The following is a 26,465-nucleotide window of genomic DNA, read 5'->3' on the forward strand; positions in this document are numbered from 1 at the left end:
TACACACATACATACATACATACATAGATACGTCCCTATGCACACAACATTTGCTACCTCCTTTTGATAGCTGCACCTAACTGCTCATTAATGAGCTTGATTGAGAGACGGGTAAAAGAGTTTTTAAAACGGTTGAGCCTCACAGCGGGACTCTACCTCCTGCCTGAATTCAACAGAACATACTCTGTAAACAGGACATGTGATGAGTATGAAAGAATACTGTTTGCCTGCCTGATGGTGGCCTGTATAAACACGTCTTATGGCACGAGTGGAGCAGGGCTACCCATGATCTTACTCGCCATCTTCACCAGGTTATGAATCTGAGCCTCAAACCAGCAGGTGATCCCGTTCCTAATTATGGACTTGATGGTTGCACAGTAACAAAACACAAAGTAAAAGCAAGAGTCCCCATCCATCTTTCCACACCGATCTGGAGCAACACAACCAACCTTCACTGATTCTCAACAGCATTCTATCATCATAAAATTAAATATATCTTTATTCCTTCCCTCTGTGTAGACTCTACTTTAATCTACACACCCATCCAAGCCTGTCCAGCTGCAGTGGCTTGAATAGGAGCCTTAGAGGGAACAGGCTGCAAAGCATTCTGGTTGCTGTAGGATTTTTCTCTTTCTAACCCTTATTTTCTTTTTTCTGCACTCATACATCACCAGTCTCAAAAATAATTGGATTCTTGAAGGAACTTTTGGAGTCCATGTCAATCAATGGCCTTTGACATCTTATAGTTGCTGGTTTATTCTTTCTCTGAACTCTCTGAATATTGTTGTCTTGCTGTCCGGCCATGAAATAAATGTTTCATCTGACCTGCCTTTAGCTGTGTCTGTGTTGAAGGCAGTAATCTTCAGTCCAGTGTTTAGTCCACCCATCCATCCACGCTGACCTCCTCCTAATGTGGACTCGTGTGACTCCACAGCATCACCTGACTGCTTTCTTTGCTCAAGTCATACTTATTGTTGCTGCCGGTGGACTTGATTGGGTTATTTGTCTTATTTTGAGGTGTTTGCTGATTCATCAGCGATTTCTTGTGTGGCCGTTGTGACCTTTGCACAAAAACAATGCTATGGGTAGATTTTATTTATCACTGGAGTTTGTATTATGTGCAGAAAAGAACTTTTTTTCAGTGTATTTGCATACAACTTTCAAAGATTATTTTTCTGGCTTTTTTTGCGTTTGTTATAGAGATATTTAGAGAGAGACGGGAAATAGTTTGCAGGACTTATTGTCCTTGAAGATAGTTCTGTTTGACTCTGGCTGTTTGTATGCAGGATTAATTTAGGAGACGTCTCTTCTGGTTCTGCACGGATAAGAGTCAAAACATGTGCCTACAGCTTTTGGATTAAATTGTACATATTCTGTGTGCGTCAGGAAACTCAGCATCCTTGTGTATTTGAAGTACACCGTAAAAAAATGTTTTTACGGTAAAATTCCAGCAGCTGTGGTCGCCAGAATGCTACAGTAAAATCACGGTAAAACATTTTCTACATTTACGATAAAGAAATGTCTTGATATTGTTGATTTTAGGGTTAAGAAACGTGCTTCATTCCATATTTTGCTGTAAAAAAAAACTTTTAACCTTTAAAGAATTGAAAATTTGCATGAAAATACCATATGAAATAAAGTTTGTGTAACTTATTATAAATATTACCTCATTTTTCCATTATCAGCACAACAGCTAGTGTATTTAACATTTAATATGTGTATTTTTAGCAAAATTTGCTGTTAAAGCTGTCATAAACATTAAAGCATATGTCCATTATCAACACAAAAGTGAAAAACTGTATTTTTTAAATGTAATAAATGCAGATATTTGTTATGCATGTTACTTGTTTTAAATATTGCAGCATGTTTCCATTATCAGTACAACAATATGTACATTTAACTGTGGAAAAACCGTATTCTTTTGAGAATTAACTGCAAAATTTAGAGTTTTGTTGGACATATTATGGCATTTTTCCTATAAAATCTGTGCAGGAGTCAGAAAAAGTATTTTATCAAGAGAAAAAAAACCTAAAAAACACACTTTTCTCCTAATGAACCTGTTTACAGTGATTCAGTGTTAAATAAACTGCATCAAACTGTTTTAGAGTTTACAGATTTTTACCTTCATGGTCTGACAGTTTTTCACTGCAAAATGTACACACATTTTTACAGTGTATGTCAATATACTCATGTCCTTGTCTTTCTTTCTGTCCGGCTCTGTGTGTCTCATGCTGTGTCCTGCCCTCTTTGACCACCTCAGAGGTAAAGAAACCAGTGAGCAGGATACAGAACAGAGGGAAGCAGACGAACAGAGAGATGCTAGAGGGTGGGGCGATGTAGATTACAGTGGAGTTACATCATTGTTTGAAGGCATTTTGTTTGGCTCGCATTATTATCATAATCTCTCCTTGACAACTACTGTCAGTCACATGTTAAATTTCCAATCTTTCATGTTTTTGAAGTTGAAGAAATCCCGCACAGCCTGTGCTGCAGTAAAAAAAAGAAAGCCTGCAAAGCCTTTCTGTCAAACTTCTTTGCTGTTGGCTGCAGCCCACAGCTAACACAAACCGTTCTGCCGGCCCGACAGTCATTTGGTTTTCTGAGAACTGCAGTGCCACTGCAGGCTGCCGCTACAAAGACTTTCAGTGCTGCTTGTGGCTCAGTCAGGAGTTTAGCAAGAAGATGCTTTTTATTCATCACAGCTGTGTTTTATTGCAGATAAATGATGCAAATGTGTATATGAAGAAACACTACTATTGATGTGTTTTGCCTCAAATTAATTCTAATTTTTGGTTTTAAAAGAACAGTGCAACATTTTGAGCAAGTTTACTGACTGGTACCCTATAGAAACATTAGAAGGATGACCTTTAAGGGAATAATGAGAGTGATAGCATTCTCATCATTCCCTTAAAGGTCTCATAAGGTGGAAATCAATTTTGATTGTGTTTTGGGGATGTTACACACTTGTGCTAACTCTTACTTTTGCCTTTTATTTTTTTAAGCCAATGTCTTCAGAATGCTATATAAATCTGTACTGCTAGCACAGTGTGCAGCTAATGTGGCTAATCATACCATTAGCTTCAGTCGTACACCCACTGGTCAGACCTCTGTAGAAGCTGTGAAGGTGAGCCATATTCAGAGAGGGTGGAAACTTTTAGACCGATTTAGAACCAAAAAAAAGTAACTGGGTGGGTTACTGTTTTCTTCAAACTAAACTCATCTGTCTGCTTCTCTCCTGCCCCCTGTGCTCACATATACCGTATTTTATTGCAGCTGAACTCCCGATAAAGCTGCTCTCATTTACTTAATTCTCTGTTTCTGTTGTGAGACAGCAGAATAAGCAGCCTACGAGTTTAGGAATCCTCTTAGAAATACATCCTGATCAGCAGTTACCAATCAGATGTTTCCAAGCTGTGGCTCTGCACAGATTAACTACTGATTTTATAACTTTATGTGTTGTCTGCCAAACTAACTGTACACACAAGTTAAAAGCAAATAACTATGCTGAGATATTTCCATGCAAAATAATCGCTCAGTGAGAAAGCTGTTTGACAGATGCAGGCACGTCTTCCTGGGACAGCAGCAGGATAATGGGTAGCTTAGTTGAAAGTGATTTCTTGGGCACAGATACAGTGTGTTATTTTGTGTTAAAAAAATGACACAAATGACCACAAAAGACCTAAAATTCTCACAAAACAGTCTGAAAATTACCAAAAAAGCAACAAAATGAGCACAAAAAGACACAGCATGACCACAAAAATGCACAAATGACAAAAAATGGCACAAAATGACCACAGAAAAACACAAAATGACTCAGTGAGACAGATAGTTATCATGTAAAGACACAAAATGACGAGACACAAAATAACTATAAAAAAATGCGAAATGACCACAAAAACACCTAAAATGATGACAAACACACTGAAAACAGCCACAAAAAGGCAGAAAATGACCACAAGAAGACCTGAAATGCTCACAAAACACACTGAAAATGACCAAAAAAAAAAAAAAAAAAGAAACACAATGAGCAGGTCATGTGATCTGGAATTAACACACTTCCTGGTGTTTCTGCAATGGGGAACTTAGTGGAAAGGGATTTAATTTGTTATTTTCCATCTAAAATTTGATCTATTGCCAAAAAAGAAATATCTGTCATGATTATCTCAACTTAATAAAAAGAACACAATCCAAACTATTTCTGAATCAGCTCATTTTATTATTGTTTAGCTCATTAGAAGGTGGTTGGTATTAAATTCAGACGGTTATTTAGTTGACATTTTTGTGATATCCAGTCATTTTTTTATCAATAAGTGATTTTTTCCATAATAAATAATGAAGGAATTTGTAAAGACATGATCATAATGAACATAAAAAGATTTTTTTCACTTTTAATAAAAATGTATGCAGATATATCCCATGGACTTCAAAAGTCCCTCAGTTATAGACTGACTTAGCAGTTTTATTTCATGAAACACTGAAACACGTTGTTTAGATCAGGACTTAAACCAGGAGTCACCCAGCCACAGTGAAATGAACCTTTGCAGTGTTTCGAGGTGAAAAATTGAAAGACACATTCTGGGGACACCTGAGATTTTCATTCATTTGCTGAAAATGGGCACAAAATTGGATCATTAAAGTCCTCATTAAGGTCTATTTACACCCAATTTAACCAGGCAATGTCAATATGCTTAATTTAGGATAACGGTTCTTTTTTTTTTTTTTTTTTTTTTTGCCAATTATGTCTGGAACTTTATCTTAACTGGAATAAAGTGACAATCAGCGGTTGGCAACCTCATGTCCCACAGCTAAAAAAAGGACACATTTTGGATATTTACTTGGCTGCTTTTAGTATTTATGCACTCATTATATGTAACTGTGCTTCCATGAAGGCAAATATATGAAAGGCAAACATACTTTTACTTTAGACCTTATTTAGCTTGAGCACAGTGAGAGAAATGTGGGATGAGGACAGTATTTTACGAGTTGTTCATTTGTCCAGATGCTTATTTTTTTGCCTTTTACCTGTGGAAAATCTTGTATCTGCCTTTTTCCTGTCGTCCCTCTAGTCTTGCTTAATGGAGTAACGTGATCTTATAATCTTATTATCCCTTCCTCACAAAACAGGATGTGCAGTTTATCGAGGCTGTGACTGATATCAACATGCCATACATCTGTAGAATAAAGTACATAGTGGACATCCTGCTAACAGGGTTATAAAGCTGTGTCAGTAATGCACTCCTCTTCAGGAAATCCCATATATAGTATATTATAATCCCTGCTCTCCACTTCAGCATATGGCTTTTCCATGCATTCCAAGCATGAACTGTACTTACATGTTGCTTTATGGGTCAGAATGGGTAACAGCCTCTTAAGCTGTGAGCAGAGCTAATGCGTGGTTAGTAGAATGCTAATGGACAGCTGAATGACACACATATACGTAGCTCACATTACATTTACTACTATGCGGTAGTTTTTTTTCTTTTATTACAGCAGAGAGCCGGCCTGAAGCTGGGATTGGAGACGCACTGAGGTCACGAGTCCTCTTCAAGGTTTATTCGTACTTTCAACCAATTTTATTTAACTTTAACAGTTCTTTCAAGGACATTTTTTATGAAAATTTAAAAAAAAATCCCAGCCTTCATAGAGTCAGTATGACAGAACCAAACCTCAACTTAAATAACTCTGAAGTTTCACTGCTCCACTTCCTGAAATTAGATTATATTATCCTTTCGAGGAGACTTCTCATTCAATAAAGAAAGCACCTATAAAATTGAGTTTTATTTCTCAACGGGAAGCGAGAGATCTTTTTGAAGTCCTGTCCATGTTGGCAAAAGAGGAAGAAAGAAGACCGTAGAACATAAACTTCCAAATTCCAATGACTTCAGTGTCCTCCGTGGACTTTATGTGATGTTTCACCGGTTGGTAATTTCATCCTGCCTTCTGATGAGAAACAAGCGGTGGAGCTGGAATCCTTTAAAAGCCTTGATTGAAAGTCTTGATTGACAAAGATCTGTTGATTTGACGGGCGATTTGTGCTGACGTCTGTGCAACTGCCCAAAGGGTATTTCTGAAATGTAAATTTTCATGAGCTTCCAGGAGAGAAATATCCTCATTTCCAGCTTTCTGACAGCAGTTTTCAACACATCCATGGATTTTTAAACGGATTAAAAGCTGAACCTAGAAGGAAACACATCCTTTGATTTTTTTCCCTTGAAACTGAACAACTTTGAATTTGTTTTCTTTTGGACAATGCAAATATGTTGTATGAAACTTCACAGCAGTGAGCCTGCAGCTCTATGAAAAGCAGGTCTTGATTACCAACCATGCGACGCAGGAAACTGCCCAGGGCATCAGTCCCTCATGTGGCAATTAGCTCTTGATAATTTAGTTATCAGCTAAATTGTTTGGTAAAGGCTCTAAAAAACATTATTTTCTCAAGCAGCTTCTTCTGAGTAATTGACTTGAACACTCACACAGACCAGTTCTGTTGTTTCACATGAGGGCCTCAGCTGGTAAAGAGTGGAATGTGTTTGTCCATTCAGTTTCATTGTTCTGTTGTAGATTAGATAATAATAGTCAGGAATTATAGTTATTATTATTATTAGCAGTATTATTAGGATGAACCCATTGGAATGCAAGGAATTATTATACTTTTTTTCTTCAGACGGAAGAAATGCATTTTTGACGCCCTAAAAATACTTGAAATCGCGCAAAAATTGGCACACACCAGGACCGGAGAAAAATTTGATATCTTAGGGGAATGGCTCACGTGTATGCCAAAATGGCTCAATTGCGCCCCCTGGAATATTCTGAAAATCCAGCCCTCGGACCGCGTTTCACCTACAGCTACAAAATTTGGTAGGCATATGTAACTCGTCAGGACGCACAAAAAAGCCTCTTCCACCAATACCCAAAACCCAACAGGAAGTCGGCCATTTTGAATTATGATTCATATTTTGGGCGATTTTGTGTCATTTTTGGACATTTTCAAAAGCCATAAACCCAACCAGGCTAACCCCGAGAAAGCTGAAATTTGGCCAGGATGTACAGCAGGCATGGGTGATCAAAAGTTATCAAAATGCTCCGCAAAAGTCTTAGGGTGAGGAAATGGTGACCATTTTGGATGTTTCGCCATCAAACAGGAAGTGTTGTTGAACTACCCTCTACATGCTCCAATCTGCCTCAAACTATACATGTGTGATCAGAGTCCTGCCATAATCACATCCATAGGCCAAAATACACTCTCAGTTGCAGCGCCACCTGGTGGACGTGCGAAGGGTGGCCGAGCCACAAGGAGTCTGAAGTTTTAGGGTTAGTTTCCAGCTTTCATTACTTGTCAAGATTGAATCAGGATCAATATAAGTTGGCTTTTTTGACAAGAAAAAGCTTCTTTCATGTCAAAGTGAAAACAAATTTCCACTGTCAATTTAAATAATAAAAAAAGTAGAGATAAAAAGGGATATTATTATAGGCGCTGTATGTTGACTCACTGACTTGTTGAATGAATGTGTTAGATTAGACTGCTTTATCTTGGTGGGACTGTGTAAAACTCAAGTCTTTGTAAAAATAGCATTCAACCAATTTGCATGGTTTCCTGGACGGTGGTATTTTGCTCACTCAGGTGTGACGGTTTTATCTACCTTCTCTTTAAACTCTTGGCAGGACAGTGGATGAGCGTATTCCTGTAAATATTTGACTGTTCCCTTAAAGGCTCATTATACTTGACTACACTGCGCTAAAGTTTTGACAGACTAACTAGTGGCTGGAAAATGATTCAGTAAAAAGCACTAAAAACTGAACGGTGAGAGGAGCCATTAGGGGATATCATCTTATTTCCACCCAGGGCTCCTTCATGTGTTATTCCAGCCCTGTTACAGAGACAGTCTTTGAACTTGAACTTGATTTTAACTTTGGTTCAGTTTTACAGTATGCTAGATTAGATCATTTTGTATTTGAATTTAATTCTTCTGATATGGCAACTACACTACCAGCCATTTAAGGGTTTCATGAATTTTTTAAAGGTCCCCAAGTGAGCAGAACTTTGTTCCATCTGAATTGAGTCAGATGCGTTTATTTATGATGCTCGTTTAGAAGCCAGTTTGTTGTGATGTGGTTCACTGAACAACAAAGGACATAAACATAGATAAAAGTAGGATGAGAGGCAAAAAGTATGTTCTGAATTTGTAAAAGATGAGGACAGAGCTTCTCTCTGTACGAGTGTGAAGCGTTTCACAGACAGAAAGTGAGCTGCAGTGGATGCTGCAGCACTAACGCAGAATGGATGTCCGATAAGGGACTTCTGTTATGGCCTCCACTGTAGCAGGAGCTGATAATGAAATCATTTCAAAGGATAAATTGCTTTTATAAAGAACAAGAAAGGTTAATGTGAGCATTTGCAGGCTTAGAGACTGCGTTGTGTGTTCCCCGCTGTTGCACATCAATTCTGAAAGTGGCAAAACTCATATTTTTACAAGTAACCAATCTCCTTAATGGCTATTGTTTTCTGAGAGAGGTGGGTCACTCCAAATTGATTTGACTCGACGAGATGAAGCGCTCAGCGAAACACTCATTTTGGGAGTGCATTATCCCAAAACAAACTGCGCTACCGTCCAGCCTCACACCTCGTCCCAGCTTGTGATTTCCACCACCAACTGCTGTGCTCTGCTCTCCGAGTCATCCACCCACCGGGCCTCCACGCTCAGCTCTCTGATAGTAGCTCAACCTTTCAAACGCCAGTCAAAACAGCAGTTACTCCTTAGCTCTCTGAGAGCTCCTCTCTCTTCTGCTCTCCAATCTGTCACCATTCAGCTGCATCGTATCGTCTATCTATCTTCAGGGTGTATTGTTTACAGTTATGTAACTCCATGAGCTGCATGTTTTCACACATGGAATCACAGAGGACGGACTGTTAGAATTTAAGGCTTCCTGCCAGGTGATGTACAGAGACGACAGGAAGTCGTGCTGCAACCAATAACTACTCCGGTAAATAACAGCCCAACTGACAGCGCAGCAAACAGCCATTAGGTTTTTACACTCGTGTGTTTGTACAGAGCTGACAAATAATACCCAGTGTGTGGATCAGGTGCTAGTAGAGCAAACAGCCTTAGTCCAGGTTCCACATTCAGCCCAATTTGATCTCCAGTGGATCGGACCAGTAAAATCACAGCATATTAACCTATAAATAACCACAACTCATGCTTCCTTTGTTTTAGCGCAAAAAAGTACATTCTGAAAATGTTCCCATTTAGGGAATTATCTTTTTACAAAACATCATGAACAACCTGAAATTTATTAAGACATGTAACTTCAATTTCAGCAATATTATGGCTCAGTTTATCATTTCCACATTATAACTTCCAGATCACAGTTTATCTACAAACGAACACAACATTTAGTCACAGCTATCTGGAACTGAACCATATAGTATTTTTATGATCTAAACGACAAAAGTCAGACACAATATTACAAAAATGTGACACAAGATGACAAAAAATGAGACAAAAAAGTTACAAAGTGCCAAAGAAATGGATAAAGGACAAAAACGAGACCAAAAATGACAAAAGCGAGAAACAAAATGACAAAAAAGATACACAAGCAGGACAAAAACAACACAAAATGATAACACAAAACGATACACAAAACAACAAATAAAGCAAAACACTTAAAGACAAAAATAAGACAAAAAAAATACAATCGAGACTAGAAGGACACACAAAACGACAAAAGCGAGAAAGCACAGGTCAAGAAATACTCGGGAAATTACAAAAATCAGACAAAAAAACAACAAAACCAAGACAAAATACTTCAAAATTGAGACACAAAATGACAAAAGAAGTATGATCAATCTAGTATTTTCTGATTAAAACAACTAAATTTATAGTTTAATTAATTTACAATCTGCAGTTAATGTCTTCTGTATAATTTTTACACTTTGAGGGCCAGATTGGGCCCTCTGGAGGACCGGATTTGGTCCACGGGCCGCATGTTTGACACCCCTGTAGTAGAGGATTTTTGTCAGAGTCCTGCCCTGATCACATCCATGGGCTGAAATACAGTCAAAGTCATAGAGTCACCTGGTGGATAGACGGGAAGTGGTGTATAACTAGCCTGTACGTGCTCCAATCTGCCTCAAACTTTACATGTGTGATCAGAGTCCATCCTTCATCACATCCATAGACCGAAATGTGCTTTGAGTCGCAGCGCCACCTGGTGGACATGCTTGGATTCACTGAACAGCAAGGATGCAAGGACCCGATCAATGCTGCTTGCAGCTTTAATTTCTTATTCTTTCCCTTTTTCTTTTTTTTTACAAAGTGATTTTAAGAAACACAATTTATCCTATTCTATTCTATTCTATTCTATTCTATTCTATTCTAGTTACCTGCTGGCTTTAAAGTCGTATTGAATGCACAGTCTGTGTGGATCCTCCTCAGACGCATGTTAATATAAACTACTGACGGGGGAATTGTTTTGCATGCAGGAACGCGAGTGAAGAAACTAACATGGCCGCTTTAATGCACAACTTTCAGCATGACATTTTTCACTCTGAGGTGCTCGTTTCCAGTTGCGAGCGGGATTTTGAAAACATCAATATTAGAAGAGAAGCAGAACTGTGTGTGAAAGCCATGGCCAATAACAAGCCTATATTGGCAATATACACGCAGTGGATCAGACTAATGGATTGCTAAATTGATGCACAGATTGGCTGAATTCATGAGTTCACCTTGTCTCTCAGGTATTCCATTCATGCCGCGCAACTAATTTGAATATGAAAAACATTTTTGTCTGTCTCTCTGTGCTTTCTGACGTCTCCGTCGTGTTGGCAATGAGACAAAATCTTTATTAAGAGGTGTTTAAATTAAAAGTAAGGCTCAGCTATTCCGTTAATCACCTGGGTACTGTCATTTTTTTTAAGCGAATGTTATTCAAACAAAAACAGTGTATTTGCTAGGGTCTATTTTTAGGGGAGGATTAATCCATATTTGATGCTCTAGTGAGGATTTGGGGCTACGGGATAATGTGCACTGTAAAAAACAATTTAAAAAATGGAGCATCAAGGTTGTAAGTACTGTAAAAAAAACTGCTGATTTAAATGCAGTAAAATTGGTATAATTTACCCATCAAACATTTTTTTAAAAATTATTTGACCTGTTTTGTTTTTTTGGTTGTGTTTTTTTCAACAGTTAACATTTAAATTAATTTATTTTATGTGATTTTAGGGTATTTTAGTGTCTAACTTCACAAGACAGGGGGAAAAATAATGGTAAACTGTTCAGAAACGATCGTTAAAAATGGTCAGCTTTGATTTTACAGTATATTTATGATTGAAAAATGAAGAAACATGTCTGTCAGAGCAACAATGTGGTTCACTGTTGAGCTTTTAACACAACTATGGAGTTCTACAGCACTGACAATTAACACACCACCCTTGTTAATAGGGTACGTTCCTGGTTGGACTTTCAATGAGAATATTGGAAATACAACATACAATGAATAATCCAACATGATTTAGATTCCCTCAGTGATCATACAGTAGTCGATGCTGCAGTGCATAATTAATTATGTCCTTATCACTGAAGTTTCCAGAAAACTGGTCTCCTTTTAAGAAGCACCATGCATCCTCAGGCTGTCCTTCATCACTCTTTATCTCCTTCTTCTCTCCCTGCTTTTGTCTCGCTCTCATTTCCACAGTATTTGAACCCAAAATTAATATTAAAAAAGGATGATGGATCCTCAGGGCTTCTTCTCTGCATCCTTCTGCCTTCGTCCTCTCAGAGTCCATGTCTTCGTCTCTGTGTCCCTTCCTCTTTCTCCAAGGCTTAGCTGTGTGTGTGGCCATTCTCCTACAGGCACTCTATGTAAAGATGGAGGTAGTGACGTGTGATTAGGATTCATTGATTGCATCCTTCCTGTTTGGAGCCAGAACCTTCCAGATTGGGTGTTTACATTCTGCAGACTCAGCCTGCTACCTTGGACTAAAGCTAATGCTCTTTTAAACACAGTCAATCAAGTACCAACATAAACTTGCAAAATATTTTTCGACAGCATCCAGTTAAGGTCACGGCAGTGTCAGTCCTTCACCACAAGCACGACAGAGCTGGAGAAAAATCACAGTTTACTCTCTAATAAACATTCGCAGACAGAATGTTGGAAGCAGGACAAGTTCAGAAGTCGATCACAGTTTATGGCCACATGGCAGACATCGAAACCTTCCATGAGCCTTCATGTATTATGAATGGAGGTGTGATTTCCAAAATGACCACCGTCAGAAGGAAGGATTCAAAGGAAGTATTGTTCCTTTAATCTAGCAAGAACATGGAGGCCAGGATGGTGAATTGGCATGTAGACTAGCAGTCAAAAGTTTGGACACACCTTCTCATTTAATGCTTGTTATTTATTTGTATTATTTTCTACATTGTAGATTATTACTGAGGACTAACACTTTTTTGTTTCCAACATAATTACACAGCCAAGGAACGCGATGGAGTTATGTAACGTTTGGTGTACGTTTGTCTGTCTGTTTGCAACATTACTCAAAAACGGATTGACGGATTTGGATGAAATTTTCAGGGAAGATCAGAAATGACACAAGGACCAAATGATTAGATTTTGGCAGTGATGCAGCTTATAGTCTGGATCCACGGATTTGCTAAGGATTTCTGTATCATTGCCAGATAGTGGCACGGCATCACTGTAACCATGACAACAGATTTTATCATTTGATTAATTGAATAACACAGTGCTTGGATATACGCAGTATAGAAAGAATAAAATAGCGTTACTTTTAGACCGACAACTCAATAAGGAAAGTATGGTTTTACCTTGCTGGCATGTTTCGACTGCATCTGCAGTCTTCTGTGGTCTCGGGACGGCAGGGGGCGTGGCCTATCTGACAGATTCTGACAGATCTGTCAGATCGGCCACATGATAAAAAGGACATGTCATCACACGTCAGATGACGCTCTGAAGAAGACGGCAGAGGTAAAACCATACTTTTCTTACTGAGTTGTCGGTTTAAAAGTAACGCTATTTTATAGTAAGAAATGACAAAATGAACATAATCCAACTATAGAAAGAATACTTGTCTGTAAGGATTAGGGTTCAGTTATTTTCGAACTCTTTCTTGGGCTACTCAGAATTCAAATACCAACATTTTTGTGATACCTGTTTTCTTCCAGACCTGCAATTATTCTTTGCCTCGATGTCAACTGCAAGTACAATGAGCCCCTTAGTTGTAATGCAGAAACTGAAGGTTTAAAGACCATTTACAGTGAATGGAAACAAAGACGTGGACAAAAACATGTTTGCTCTGAACCTTATCAAAGCTTTTGCAGAACTTTTCTGTAGCAGTTGGCTTCTGACACCAATATTTCTTTTTTGTGATGGCCAGTTTTTTCAACACAAGTCAGTGTTTCAAAGCAGAATTAATGAACTGATGCTGGATGTGAAAGTGATGGAGCTGGAGGAGGCACAGGTCCAGTTTAACCCCTGAAGTTCAGCCTCACAGAGATGCTAGTTTGACAATAGTCTACCTCGAGGTTGCACCCATAAGCTGTGCATTTATAGAGTATTTTTATGCACATTTTGAAGTATGGAAAAAAAAGTCCCCAATTTTGCAAAAGGTTTTTATGCTTTCTTGAGTTGTTTCGCTCTTTTTCCCAAAAAACAAGTCAAATGTACACAGTGGGAGATGGAAGTAGCTCTTCCAAATGATCCAGCAAATATGAAATTCAGATGATGAACTGTTCTGTTTGTTTTCTTGTCTTTATCTCTGGATAGCATGAAACATGAAAGAACAATTACAACTTCCCCAGGTGAAAATGTTTCCTGAACATTTCTCTTCACTTTTCTCTCGTGGATGGCCACATTTTTGTCTATTTCTTCTTTTAGGTTTTTGCTCACAGTTCACAAACACCTGGTTTTGCTTCCGGTCTCTTCTACACTCTTTATTACAGGCATTCATATCGTAGCATAGACTGTCACGTTCTACTGACGCCACACAGGCCAGTTTGTTCACTCCAAAGCAAGTAGTAGAAATAGATTTTTTTTCTTGCAGCATTTTAAAAGACCACTTCAAATTCACTTGACAGTTCTGTGAAAATACAGCTGTGGCTCATCTTATTATTCCACTTTCTACACCACTTGGAGAACATATTCAATACATGCACAGTAGATTGGCACCTCCGTATTCCAGGCATGCACATTACAATTTCCAGAGAATATCCTATTGTACTTTAGCATCTGTGTGGCCATGAGAGACTGAAAGGTACATGTACATCCACATATGCTCTCTGATGCCGAAATTTAAATCACTGAACCCAGCAGCCCCTCGCATGCTCACAGATGCAGAAACTGTAACACTTGCCACAGATTTTTAAGCCACTGGGACATTTCTCCAAGTTCGTTGCCAAGATTAGTGATTTTACTCCAGCTTGGAGGCGTCATGAGTCAATTTCACCCTCTCCCCCCCAGTGATTGTAGCCAGTATTAACTGGAAAGCTCACTGCTCCCCATGTAATTCAAACCACCTCCTTCAATGATGTCTTTGTGTTTTTAAGTGGAGCTTTTTCAGCAAGGCGATCTTCTTTTCTCTTCTTGCGTTTTATCGGCTCAGCATGAAATTCAGCTTTTTGCGAAACAACAAAGGAAGTCAGAAATGCTTTTGCAAGTCTAAGGGAAACATAAGGAGAGAATTTAAAGCCATCAGCTGCTTTTCATTTAAGTTGCAGGCTGATCCTACTATTCAGTTCTTTGAGGCACATTTTAGCTGATCTTTATTTGTTTTTGCATTTGTTTATTGTAATTATCGACTCAACTGACAAAAACAAAATGCTCCAAATTCTACTGGCATATGGAATCCCTCCTCCTGTTGTTGAAGCAATAAAAGTTCTGTATGTCAACACTTCTTCTGCGGTAGTCAAGACTCCTGAGGGCAACACAGATGTCTTCTCCAGAGACACTGGAGTACTCTAAGGAGAAAGCACACGCCGTCCTGTGACTTCACACTTTAACCCTCATGTCGTCCTGCAGGTCTAATTGACCTGTTTTAAAGTTTGAAAATGTGGGGAAAAAAATATTTTCACAGTCAAACTTCTGATGTCCACATTTTCAACATTTTCGGGAAATCTTTGAACATTTTTTGGTTGAAAAAAAGAAATGTTAAAAGTGTATCTTAATAACATTCACAAAAAAATCAACCAAAATCCAGCGAATTTCACCGGATTTTGGTAGATTTTTTTGTGAATGTTCTTCAAGAAAATATTAGAAGTTCTACTGATATATACGTAATCACTTCAAGATTTTTTGGAAGATTTTTACTCATATTTTGAAAATATTTACAAGAATTTTCTTTCCAAATTTTTGGGGATTTTTTAAAAATAAAACTTTTAAGGGAAATTTTTAAGGAATTATTGGAATTTTCTTCCTGAAAGTTTTGCAAATTTTCTGAAATTTGGGTAATTTTTATGCTGAATTCCTTGATTTTTTTTCAGACAAGGAAACAATATTTTTTGGTGCCTGTAAACGAGTACAACAGGAGGATTAATCTGCTGTTAATCCCGAGAACTCTGTGCTCAGATTCAGCAGACGGATCACCAGAGCTCACACTGAACCCCCAGATAGGTTCTTCTTCTTCCTCTTCAAGCAGAATAGATACCCTGTGCCACATTACTGCCTCTCACTGGGGGGCAGAATAGGTTTCCAGACGGTTACAAAAAGGTTCTATTGCAGCGACATGGCCACGTCCTTGACAGCAAGCAAAAACAGCTTTCCTTTAAGCCGCAAAGATTCTGTCCATGCAGTGTTCTCTCTGGTTTGCACCATGTTTGCTCCTGATCTCGCCAAATGCATTGATGTAAACTTTATGCTGAATTGTAGGAAATCAGAGTTTTGCCATGTCAGATATCCAGCTGGTCGTCTGAGATCCTGATCAGTTCAGGATTTAATCAGACTCCCCTCAAACTGCAACCCATCTGGCAGAAAATTGTCCCAATTCAGAAACCAGTCGGGGGAAACCAGTCGGGGGCAACCACTTCGGGGCACAATTGATGGCCTTCGGTACAGCTGTTGGCTTTGGCGCTGCAGCACTGCGGCTGAAACACATGTTCTAAGTGAATGATAAATGGGACTGTGCTATGTGTTTTGATACGTGCGGGTGTAATACAGGGTGTGTTTAAACTCAACCCCTGGGTGGGATCAGTTGCTCCGCTCCCCACCACCAGCAGATCCAGCCGTAAAAATGATTACTGACTCTTTCCATCCTGCGGCGTTGGACCCGGAATGGGATTTAACGGAAATGTCAGGCTGATAACTGTCCTCCAGGCAGCCAGATGTGGACTGCATGAGTTAACGCTGCAACTACCACGCAGGGCCTGAGATGACCTCACTAAAGCCACTGTAATTTTGACACATGCACACAAAGATACACAGATGAGAGGGCTTATCACCAGCTAAACTGTCATAATGCTTGTCAGAGAAGGGCTTAATGACAACTCAGTGTGTGAAACATCTGTCATTATGATCAAAAAACCAATCAGCAGCCGCTCAGCTAAAACTCAGCTAAACGGGAGAAATTTTTAAACATCTGACGGATGTGAACTCAGTAGAGTTTGGCTTTGAAAACTTATTTATGTCGTTTTTTCTGGGCTGCGTGCTGTTTCCATATTCATACTCATTGATTCACACCTGCCTGGGAGCCGACCAGAACAAATGCATCCGTCCCTCCTCCCATCCCTCCCCTCTCAACTTTCCCTCCATCACTGTGTGGCGGCATCGGATGGAGGAGCCGAGTGACAGATGTGGCAGTCCTGACCTGCAGAGTGCAATCCTGACCCGTGCTCGGCACACAGTTACATGTCAACACGCTGTTATATCACCCGGCTGAGTGTGTGTGGAAGTAGGTCTGTGTGTGAGAGACGGATATCCAACTGTACGCCGGGAAGCACAAGGAAATGCGTAGAAACCAACAACCGCTGGGGAGCTGCAGATGGAGAATGTGTGTGCGATTGTAGAGATGATGTAGCGATCTCCGTGTGTCATGCTCGGCGAGATGGGACTAATAAAATCACGGCTGCGTCAGGCTGTATCATATCAGTTTGAGGCGTGACAGCTTGTGAGATTAAGGCCTCTTGAACTGTACCGCTCTGATGTAAATGCAAACAAGGCTAAACATTAACACTCAGTGGAGGGACTCATTCTTCCGGTTGGGATTTAACCCTCCTGTTGTGTTCATTTATGGGCACCTAAAAATATTGCTTCCTTGTCTGAAAAAAATCCAAAAATTCAGCAAAAAAATTCCCCAAATTTCTGAAAATTTGCAAAACCTTCAGGAAGAAAATTCCAATAATTCCTTAAAAGTTTTATTTAAAAAAATAAATAAATAAATAAAAAATCCCCCAAATTTGGCAAGAAAATTCTTGTAAATATTTTCAAAAAAATCTTCAAAAAAATCCTAAAAATATCTAAAGTGATTAGATATATATCAATAAAACTTCTAATATTTTCTTTAAGAACATTCACATAAAAATCAACCAAAATCCAGCGAAATTCGTTGGATTTTGGTTGATTTTTTGTGAATGTTCTTAAGAAACATTTTTAGCATTTCTTTTTTCCACCAAAAATTGTTCAAAGATTTCGCAAAATTGTTGAAAATGTGGACATCAGAAGTTTCACTGTGAAAATACATTTTTTTTCCACATTTTCAAACTTTAAAACGGGTCAATTTTGACCCGCAGGACGACACGAGGGTTAACTTATAATTGTGTGAAGTTTAAGCTACATCAGTTCATGATAATATCAGGTTAGCCTCATATTAAACAGCGGGTCTGCTTCATTTATTGTCATTCCATCGCCCTCATTTCTTTAATTGTACAGTTATATTCTCCATATTAGTATCTGCAGTAAATTTATGAAATCTTGTGCAAACATTTAAACTATAAAAAGCGAAATGTCCAGCTTTCATCAGAGGTCAGATGTTTGAGTTTGTCACATTTGGTCCTGCAGGCCTTCTGGTTCTGTTACTGTAGATTGTACAGTAAGCAATAAAACCTAGCGGGAGAACTTTTAGACAGACTTTAATAAAGTCCGTTTCTCCACCTCAGTTGTACTTTCAGATAATAACCTGGAGACTTTAATGAAAGTTCTTTTTTTAGTCAGATTTTAATGAAGCCATATGTAAATTCAGATCTCCTTTTCCTCCATTCCTCCTGTCCCGTCATAATGAAGCTCATCTTCTCGCTTTCTCTCTGTTTTTATGGTTTGATCTTGTGGCGCACACAGACACACTCACACTAATTACCCTCTCCTTCTCCTTCTTTTTCCCACCAACAGTCCCATCCTTCTGGGGTCTGGTGAACTCAGCCTGGAACCTGTGTGCCATAGGAAAGAGGCAGTCTCCCATCGACATCGAGACCACTCACATGATCTTCGACCCCTACCTGACCCCTCTGAGGCTCAACACCGGAGGACGCAAGGTAAGAGCCGACGCCTTAGACCAGAGGTGTCAGAGTCATCTTAGTTCAGGACCACATTCAGCCTAATTTGATCTAAAGTGGGTCGGACCAGTAAAATCACAGCATAATAACCTATAAATAACCACAACTTCTAATGTTTCCTTTGTTTTAGTGCAAAATTGTTCACATTTCAGTAGTTATCTTTTTACAAAACATTATGAACAACCTGAAATTTCTTAAGAAAAATAAATTCAGTTTTCAAGTTTACAACTTATAGATCACAGACTATCTACAAAGACACAAAACATTTAGTCATCTGGAACTGAATGATAGAGTATATTACTTTATGATCAAAACAGCAAAGTTCAGACAAAAAAAGACAACAAACAGCAAAAACAAGACAAAATATTACAAAAACGAGACACAAAATGACAAAAATGAAACGGAAAACGACAAAAGCGAGAAACAAAATGACAAAAAATGAGACAAAAGACATGAAACAAAACAAAAAAAGACAAAAAATTAGACAAAAAAGTTACAAAGCGACAAAAAAAATTGACAAAACACAAACGAGACAAAATAATGACAAAAGCAAGAAACAACACAAGAAAAAATAGACAACACAAGCGAGACAAAAAGCCACAAAACAACAAAAACAATGCTCAAAACTATGAATAAAGGAAAACACAAAATAACAAAAAAATCAGACAAAAAACACAAGGGAGACATAAAGGAAACAAAATGACAAAAACAAGAAACAAAATGACAAAAACGAGACAAATGACAAAAATCAGACAAAAAACAACAAAAACGAGACAAAATATTACAGAAATGAGATGCAAAATTACAAAAATGAAACAAAATGACAAAAGCGAGAAACAAAATGAAACAAAACAAGATAAGACAAAAAATTAGACAAAAAAGTTACCAAGCGACAAAAAAATGAACAAACGACTACAACGAAACAAGAAATGACAAAAGCGAGAAACAAAACGACAAAAATATGAGACAAATGACAAAAATCAAACAAAAAAGCAACAAGATAAAATATAAGATAAAATATTCCAAAAATGAGACACAAAATGACAAAACAGCAATGATGAAATGTAGTATTTTACTTTCTGATCAAATTTTAAATTTATAGTTTTACTAATTTACAATCTGCAGTTAATGTCTTCTCTTTAATTTTTACACTTTGAGGGCCGGATTGGACCCTCTGGAGGGCCGCTTTTGGCCCACGGGCCTCATGTTGGACACCCCTGATTTAGATGACCTGACATCCCTCGTTAGATTAAAACTCTTCCTCAGTAATCCTCCACGTCTTCGAGGCAGCGACTGACAAATTTCCAGCTCACGTTCGGAGACAGAATTCATCAAACTTTGCGCTACAGTCGGACTGTCCTTCTCAGAGGGCTGCTGCTTTAATTCATCACAGCGGCAGGAAAACAGAACGGGACACAGTCTCTAAATCAAGACTCAGAGAAACTTGTGTCTGACAGAGAATATGAGCTTTCCATCCATATCCGAAGGCTTTAAAACTCCCAGCTGCATTTGACTGCAGCGGGCTCAGGAGGCATTACATTTTAGTCCTTTAAACAGCAATCACGCTTAATCTTTACAGGAAAAATCCTCTCTAAAGCACCCCGAACCACAGTTAAAACACAGCTTTGGGTGATGTTGTACATGGCACCCTGTAGTCATTTTGGCATGTAGTAGTGTTTTCTAGTTATTGGCTATATTTAGATGGAATAAGGTCAGACTGGAGAATAAGCACTGGCAAAAATGCCCCTCTCAAAACAAGAAAAAAAAAAAAAACGTATTTCAAGGAAGTTTTACCTTGAAATAAGTGAAAAAATCTGCCAATAGAACAAGTGAAAAATGGCTTGGTAAGATTTCTTGAAATAATATATGATATTTAGAATATTGAGATCTTAAAATTAGCTGGGAAAACGTATTTTAAGCTCTATTTTACCAGGATTGTCAAGCTTAGGTGTCTCAAAATAAGCCAGATATGCTTAAAAAAATAGTAGTTTTTCACTCAAAAATAGATTTTTGCTTTCATGTAACCTCCTAATTTGAGATGTATTAACCCTCCTGTTGTCCTCATTTATGGACACCAAAAAATATTGTTTCCTTGTCTGAAAAAAATCCAAAAAATCAGCAAAGAAATTCCCCAAATTTCTGAAAATTTGCAAAACTTTCAGGAAGAAAACTCCAATAATTCCTTAAAAGTTTCTCTTAAAAGTTTTATTTAAAAAAATCCCCCAAATTTGGCAAGAAAATTCTTGTAAATATTTTCAAAAAATGAGTAAAAATCTTCCCCCCCAAAAAATCCTAAAAATATCTAAAGTGATTCCATATATATCAGTACAACTTCTGAGATTTCAACCAAAATCCAGTGAAATTCACTGGTTAAGAGAATTGTTAAGAGAATTTATCTTAAATGGAGCGGGATGAGAAATTTTGACTAAATTAAGACAAATGGACTTGGTAAGATTTGGAGTTTTTGCAGTGAGGGAACTGACTAGCAGACCAGTTATATAGGAGTTGTGCACATTATTCCTCTGCCTGTGTGGTTTTTTTTTCCGTGTGTTCCACCTTCCTCCAGCAGTCCAGAGACACGCACGGTAGGTTAATTGGTGGTTCTAAATTGGCCTGAGTGTGTGTTCTTGTGTCTCTTTGTGTTGGTTTTTGTGATGAACCGGTGTGTACTCCAGCCTCCAGCACCCCATGATCCTCTATCTTCTGGATGAAGTTAATGGATGAATGGATGGATATTCTGAAAATGTAAAAAATCAAATCATAAACTAATCATATTTAAAATTCTGCTTCCTGTGAGTTTCAGATTAAACCCTCTAATACTGAGAGATTATTCTCTGCTTGGAATTACAAGGTTCTGTCTGAGGGCAGAGCAAAAAATAAATGGTTATTTTGAAAATGGCAAACAGAGACACAAATCCAACTTTTAACCCTAAAGTTTTTGGTTATTTGTGGGATTTTCCACTTGATAAACACTCCCCAGTTCAGTCAATAATGGCTTAAAAATGGGTTTTATGGATAGAGACACTTGTCCTTCTTGTGTTTACCAATGGGCAAAAAAAAAACTCTAGCAGAAATTGACATTTTTACTTGGGCCTAAGCAAGTAACGGTCCTATAAACAATGATTTTCAGCTTCAGCTTTACCAAATTTGGTGCAGCAAAAATGGAGCTTAACAAACCGTAGCTATAGCGGTAATAGCTGGCCTTTCCACTGAATGTGAGCCACTGCCCAATCAGAAAATAGCATTGTGTTGTGTTTTAATACAGACGTGTCCTAAAACAGGAACATCCAGGACAGATAGGAGTAGTTATGGATGGATGTTACTGCCGTTTTACTGCCGTGTTACTGGCATGTTACTGCCGTGTTACTGCCGTGTTACTGCCGTGTTACTGCCGTTTTATTGCCGTGTTACTGTTGTTTTCCTGCCATGTTACTGCCGTGTTACTGCCACGTTACTGCCGTGTTCCTGCAGTTTTACTGCCATTTTATTGCTGTGTTACTGTTGTTTTCCTGCCATGTTACTGCCGTGTTACTGCCGTGTTACTGCCACGTTACTGCCGTGTTCCTGCAGTTTTACTGCCGTGTTACTGCCATTTTATTGCCGTGTTACTGTTGTTTTCCTGCCATGTTACTGCCGTGTTACTGCCGTTTTACTGCCATTTTATTGCCGTGTTACTGACGTTTTATTGCCGTGTTACTGCCGTGTTACTGCCGTTTTATTGCCGTGTTACTGTTGTTTTCCTGCCATGTTACTGCCGTGTTACTGCCATGTTACTGCCGTGTTACTGCCATTTTACTGCCGTGTTACTGTTGTTTTACTGCCGTGTTACTGTTGTTTTCCTGCCATGTTACTGTCATGTTACTGCCGTGTTACTTTCGTTTTACTGCCGTGTTACTGTCGTTTCCCTGCCATGTTACTGCCGTGTTACTGCCGTGTTACTGCCGTGTTATTGCCGTTTTACTGCCATGTTACTGCCGTGTTATTGCCGTGTTGCAGGCACTGTTTGGAAAACAAGTAACAATATATGTACTTTTTTTTTTTCTTTTTACATTTATTGGGTGCGGCTGATATTCAGGTGCACTCAACAGTCCGAATATTACGATAGTGATGGTGCGCCTAAGAACAGCGATGGGAGATGTTCTGGTGGAACGTTTTTATACAAGGAAGTAAACAGGATTCAAACTTTAGGGAAAACGTGGAATTTTCATTTGCGTACTGTTGTTTTTTGTGCTTTTCTGGTCACTTTTCTAATATATAATATAGTTTTTAGCCTCCACCAGCTGGTCTTTACTATGACTGTTTGTCTGCACAGGACTTTATTCATTTTTCAGTCATCTGTCTAACACATGTCTGACAGAACACATGCACTCTTATTTTAATCAATCCAGTCTATGTAGACAACATTATGGCTTACGCTGTATTTTTGTACGTCGTCTGTTTGTTGTTGTTTTTGTGTGACAAACCTGAATTTAATTCTTTATATCAAACTGTAACAACAGCTGTGTATTTCACATGGCCAGACGAGGCTTTGAAGGTAGAATCTTTTCTTTTTTAAAATTAAACACCATTAAAAGTCAGAGCACACCTTCATAAAATGTTAATAACTGTGCTAATACCTTCATATTATTGCGTTAAACATCAAAGACTGATAATTTAGCCGTGTGAAAGCTGCTGTGATTGATATTTTGAGGATAAACTGCATTTTTCATCATTTTTCCAGCCCTCTCCTGCTTTAAGAGAAAACCATCTATCATTCCTGACGTCCACATGCTTAGGTTTCACTTTTCCCTTGAAAGCAGTTTGCTACACACGTTCATTAAATAATTGTTGTTGGTCGTACCTGCAAAATTGCCACAGTCCATTATTTTCAGTAATCCATCCTGCAAATGAGGCAGACATTAAATTGAAGGTACGTTTCACCGTAATAAGATTTCTTCCTTTGATTTAGAAGAAAACCTGTTTGGAGTCGTAAATCATTATTTCACAACATCATGACTATGAAAATTTGATCACACCCGCTCGCTTTGATCTCGGCCAAGAACAATACGGTGCTCCGCTATTACACTTTAATGTTCCCTAAGAGACTTCCAGAATTCAAAGGCGTCGTTCATTCCAAATAGGTCTGAGGTTGGCTTGGGCCTGAAACGATGCTGACAGGAGCTGATTCAGAGCATCCAAAGACTGATGAGGGACAGCTGATTTGTGTATTTGAGGATTTTTCCTATGGAACCTCGAAAGTAACAAAATGTAGCAAAAGGCTATCAGAAGAAAAAAGGATTATTGTTAGTTAATTAATGTCAAAACTATTAGTGGATCTTTGCTTAGAAGACAGGAGGAAAATATAACACCTAATTTAGACCACAAATTGCTAAATCCTGGTTCTTTATTTATGGCCACAAATAATGGCATAATGCTCACAAATTAGTTGTTTTATCCTAAATGGTACCTTCTGACTTCAGTACTTTCACCTCCATTTAATTTCTTTTTAATAGAATAGAATAGAATAGAATAGAATAGAATAGCTTTATTGTCATCATACATGAAGGCATGACGAAAATCTAAGTAGCTGCCACTGGACGGTGCATTGAAACAAGCTAAATTAACAACAATAAATAAGAAAACTGAATGTACGTATAAACAAAACTATATTAAGAATTCCAATGCAAAAGAGGCGAGATATTTACAGTACAGTGCGAAGGTAATGAGATCAAATAAAAACCAATAGAATTGAATAAATGTGGGCAGGAAATTGCGCGTAAGCAGCATTGTGATCCTGTGCGGTGCTGCTTTGAGTTTAGAAGTCTGATGGATTTTGGGTAAAAACTGTTTCTCAGCCTGTTTGTGCTGCATTTGAAGAATCTGAGTCTCTTCTCTGATGGCAGCAGGCTGAACAGCTGCTACTGGGTTCAGAAATTATTTTAAATACATTTATTTCAGTTTTCTATTTATTTCCTCTTGCTCTTTCATGTATATTTTTTGTTTGGTTGTTTTATGGCCTCGATAGTCATTTAATTATTCTGTTATAACAATAACAGAAATAGATTTGTGATATAGTGTTATTATATTATTTAAAATAAAAATCTGTATGCAGCTATATATGTGACTTGTAACTATTGCCTTTTTTGCTGTCATATGGTGGAACTCCATATTCACAGTAGGTTAGGAGCAATTCCATCTGCCTACAAGTGATAAAATTTTTACCAACCCTTGAAAGGACACGTGTCCCCATAAAAACATGAAAATCCTCATAGTGAAGCGAGGCGGTTCTTATGTAAGACCATGTTTCCACCGCAGGAACTGTCCTCGGGGACCCCAGGAACCTATTGAGGAATTCCTTTTTCTGTGCCTTCCTGTTTAATGCCTCCACTGAAGGAGTCTAAATGAAGTTCCAGGGAGACTATGTCAGTCCCCAGAAAGCTTCTGCTTCGGGGTGTTTCATTCTTTGGGGTCAGTAACTTCTGGAGTGGCGTTCAAAACACTGACTGTCACTGGTTGGAAAAGTGCGTTAGTGTACTACGTAGCGTTTTATTACCGCCATTGAAAAAAAGAAGACTGCAACTGTTGTTAATTGTGCTTCAACACAACAACAGTGGAGCTCGAGAGGTAGAATGGATGTCTGATTAGGTCCAGTGGGAGTCTGAGATGGCGATTTGCAATGAAAAGATCTGCCTTAAAATGAGGTTGTTGTCATTTTGTACTGAGCCAGAATGGACACATTGAGGGAACTGCAGGGTAGAAACACAGATGAATAGAAGTACAGATAACAGGGCCAAAAAAACATTTAGTTCCTTGGAAAGTTCCCAACAACATATCAGTTTTAACACTAAACGAGCCAAAAATAATTAAATAATCGAATATAGGTTATATATGTATGTATGTCTTTATATATATATATATATATATATATATATTTATATATATATATATATATATATATATATATATATATATAAAAAATAGAAAATAATCATTAAAAAAACAAAACTGATGTATTTTTGCAACAGTGGGCTTTAAAGGTTCAACACTCATGACAATGCAGTATTTAATCACATGGAGTTTACCCCATTAAAAGCATACAGCACATTATTTTTTATTTGACTTTAATTGGGACCAAAATTTACAAAATGGGGATCATGTTGTATTCATAAATTGTTCAAAACTAGCGAGTGAGATAAAATCATTAAAAGGATGGTTGCTGAGGGAATCGATCAAGAGAGAAGTAGAATGATTTTCTCATGGGCTTCTATAGAATCTGACTTCTTTTTGTAGCCATGGGAGTCGCCCCCTGCTGGCTGTTAGGTAGAATAAAAGTTTAAGAAACTTCCATGTTGGCTTCACTTGTCACCCCTGCAGGATACGTCCATTTTTTTGTACACAGTCTGTGCTCCCGTCCAGTAGAATGGTGCCAGTTTTTCTTCTTATTTTCCTGTGACAGCATTGCCATGGTGAGCAGCATGGCAACATAACTGCTTCTAATTTCAGCTCCAAGGCCATACATTTCCTCGGTGTTGTTACAGAGGAAACAAAGCGCTACATTGCAAATTACTGAGTCAGAGCTACAGTAGTGCATGTTGTGGTTTAATGTACTTTGCAGAGCTACAGTATTACTGCAGCTTATTTATCGCTTCCATCTCACATCTGTACCAGGTTTTATCGGGGAGTTTTTTCCTCCCCACTGTCGCCAAGTGATCAAAGGGAACTGTTCGGTTTCTTTCTCTGAGCTGAGGAGGATTGTTGATGAAAAGTCGGTGTTTTGAATACTGTAAAAACAAATGCTGTGGTAGAAAAAGGAAAAAATACAGATTAAAATGAAAATTTTTGCCTAGTATGAATGTAGGATTTAAAATAATGATTCTTCTCATCACTATATATGCTTACGATAATTCAGCATATTCAGTAAGTAGAATGAATGTTATAATTTGAATTTGAATTTGTGATGAAAATAAGTCACAACTCTGACAGAATAATATCATA

The 26,465-nt window shown here is 38.2% G+C and overlaps 1 protein-coding gene across 4 annotated transcripts in view; it reads left to right on the forward strand.

Moving 5' to 3' along the window:
* The window catches only part of LOC111563870 (carbonic anhydrase-related protein 10-like), a 202,830-nt gene that overhangs the window by 64,064 nt on the left and 112,301 nt on the right, over positions 1-26,465 (forward strand). For all 4 annotated transcript variants that reach the window (XM_055005116.1, XM_055005117.1, XM_055005118.1 and 1 more), the window contains exon 3: positions 18,328-18,470. In XM_055005116.1, the coding sequence (XP_054861091.1) occupies positions 18,328-18,470 (143 nt within the window). The remainder of the gene's footprint in view (positions 1-18,327; positions 18,471-26,465) is intronic.

Source organism: Amphiprion ocellaris, chromosome 19 (assembly GCF_022539595.1).
Source record: "Amphiprion ocellaris isolate individual 3 ecotype Okinawa chromosome 19, ASM2253959v1, whole genome shotgun sequence".
Taxonomy (NCBI): Eukaryota; Metazoa; Chordata; class Actinopteri; family Pomacentridae; genus Amphiprion; species Amphiprion ocellaris.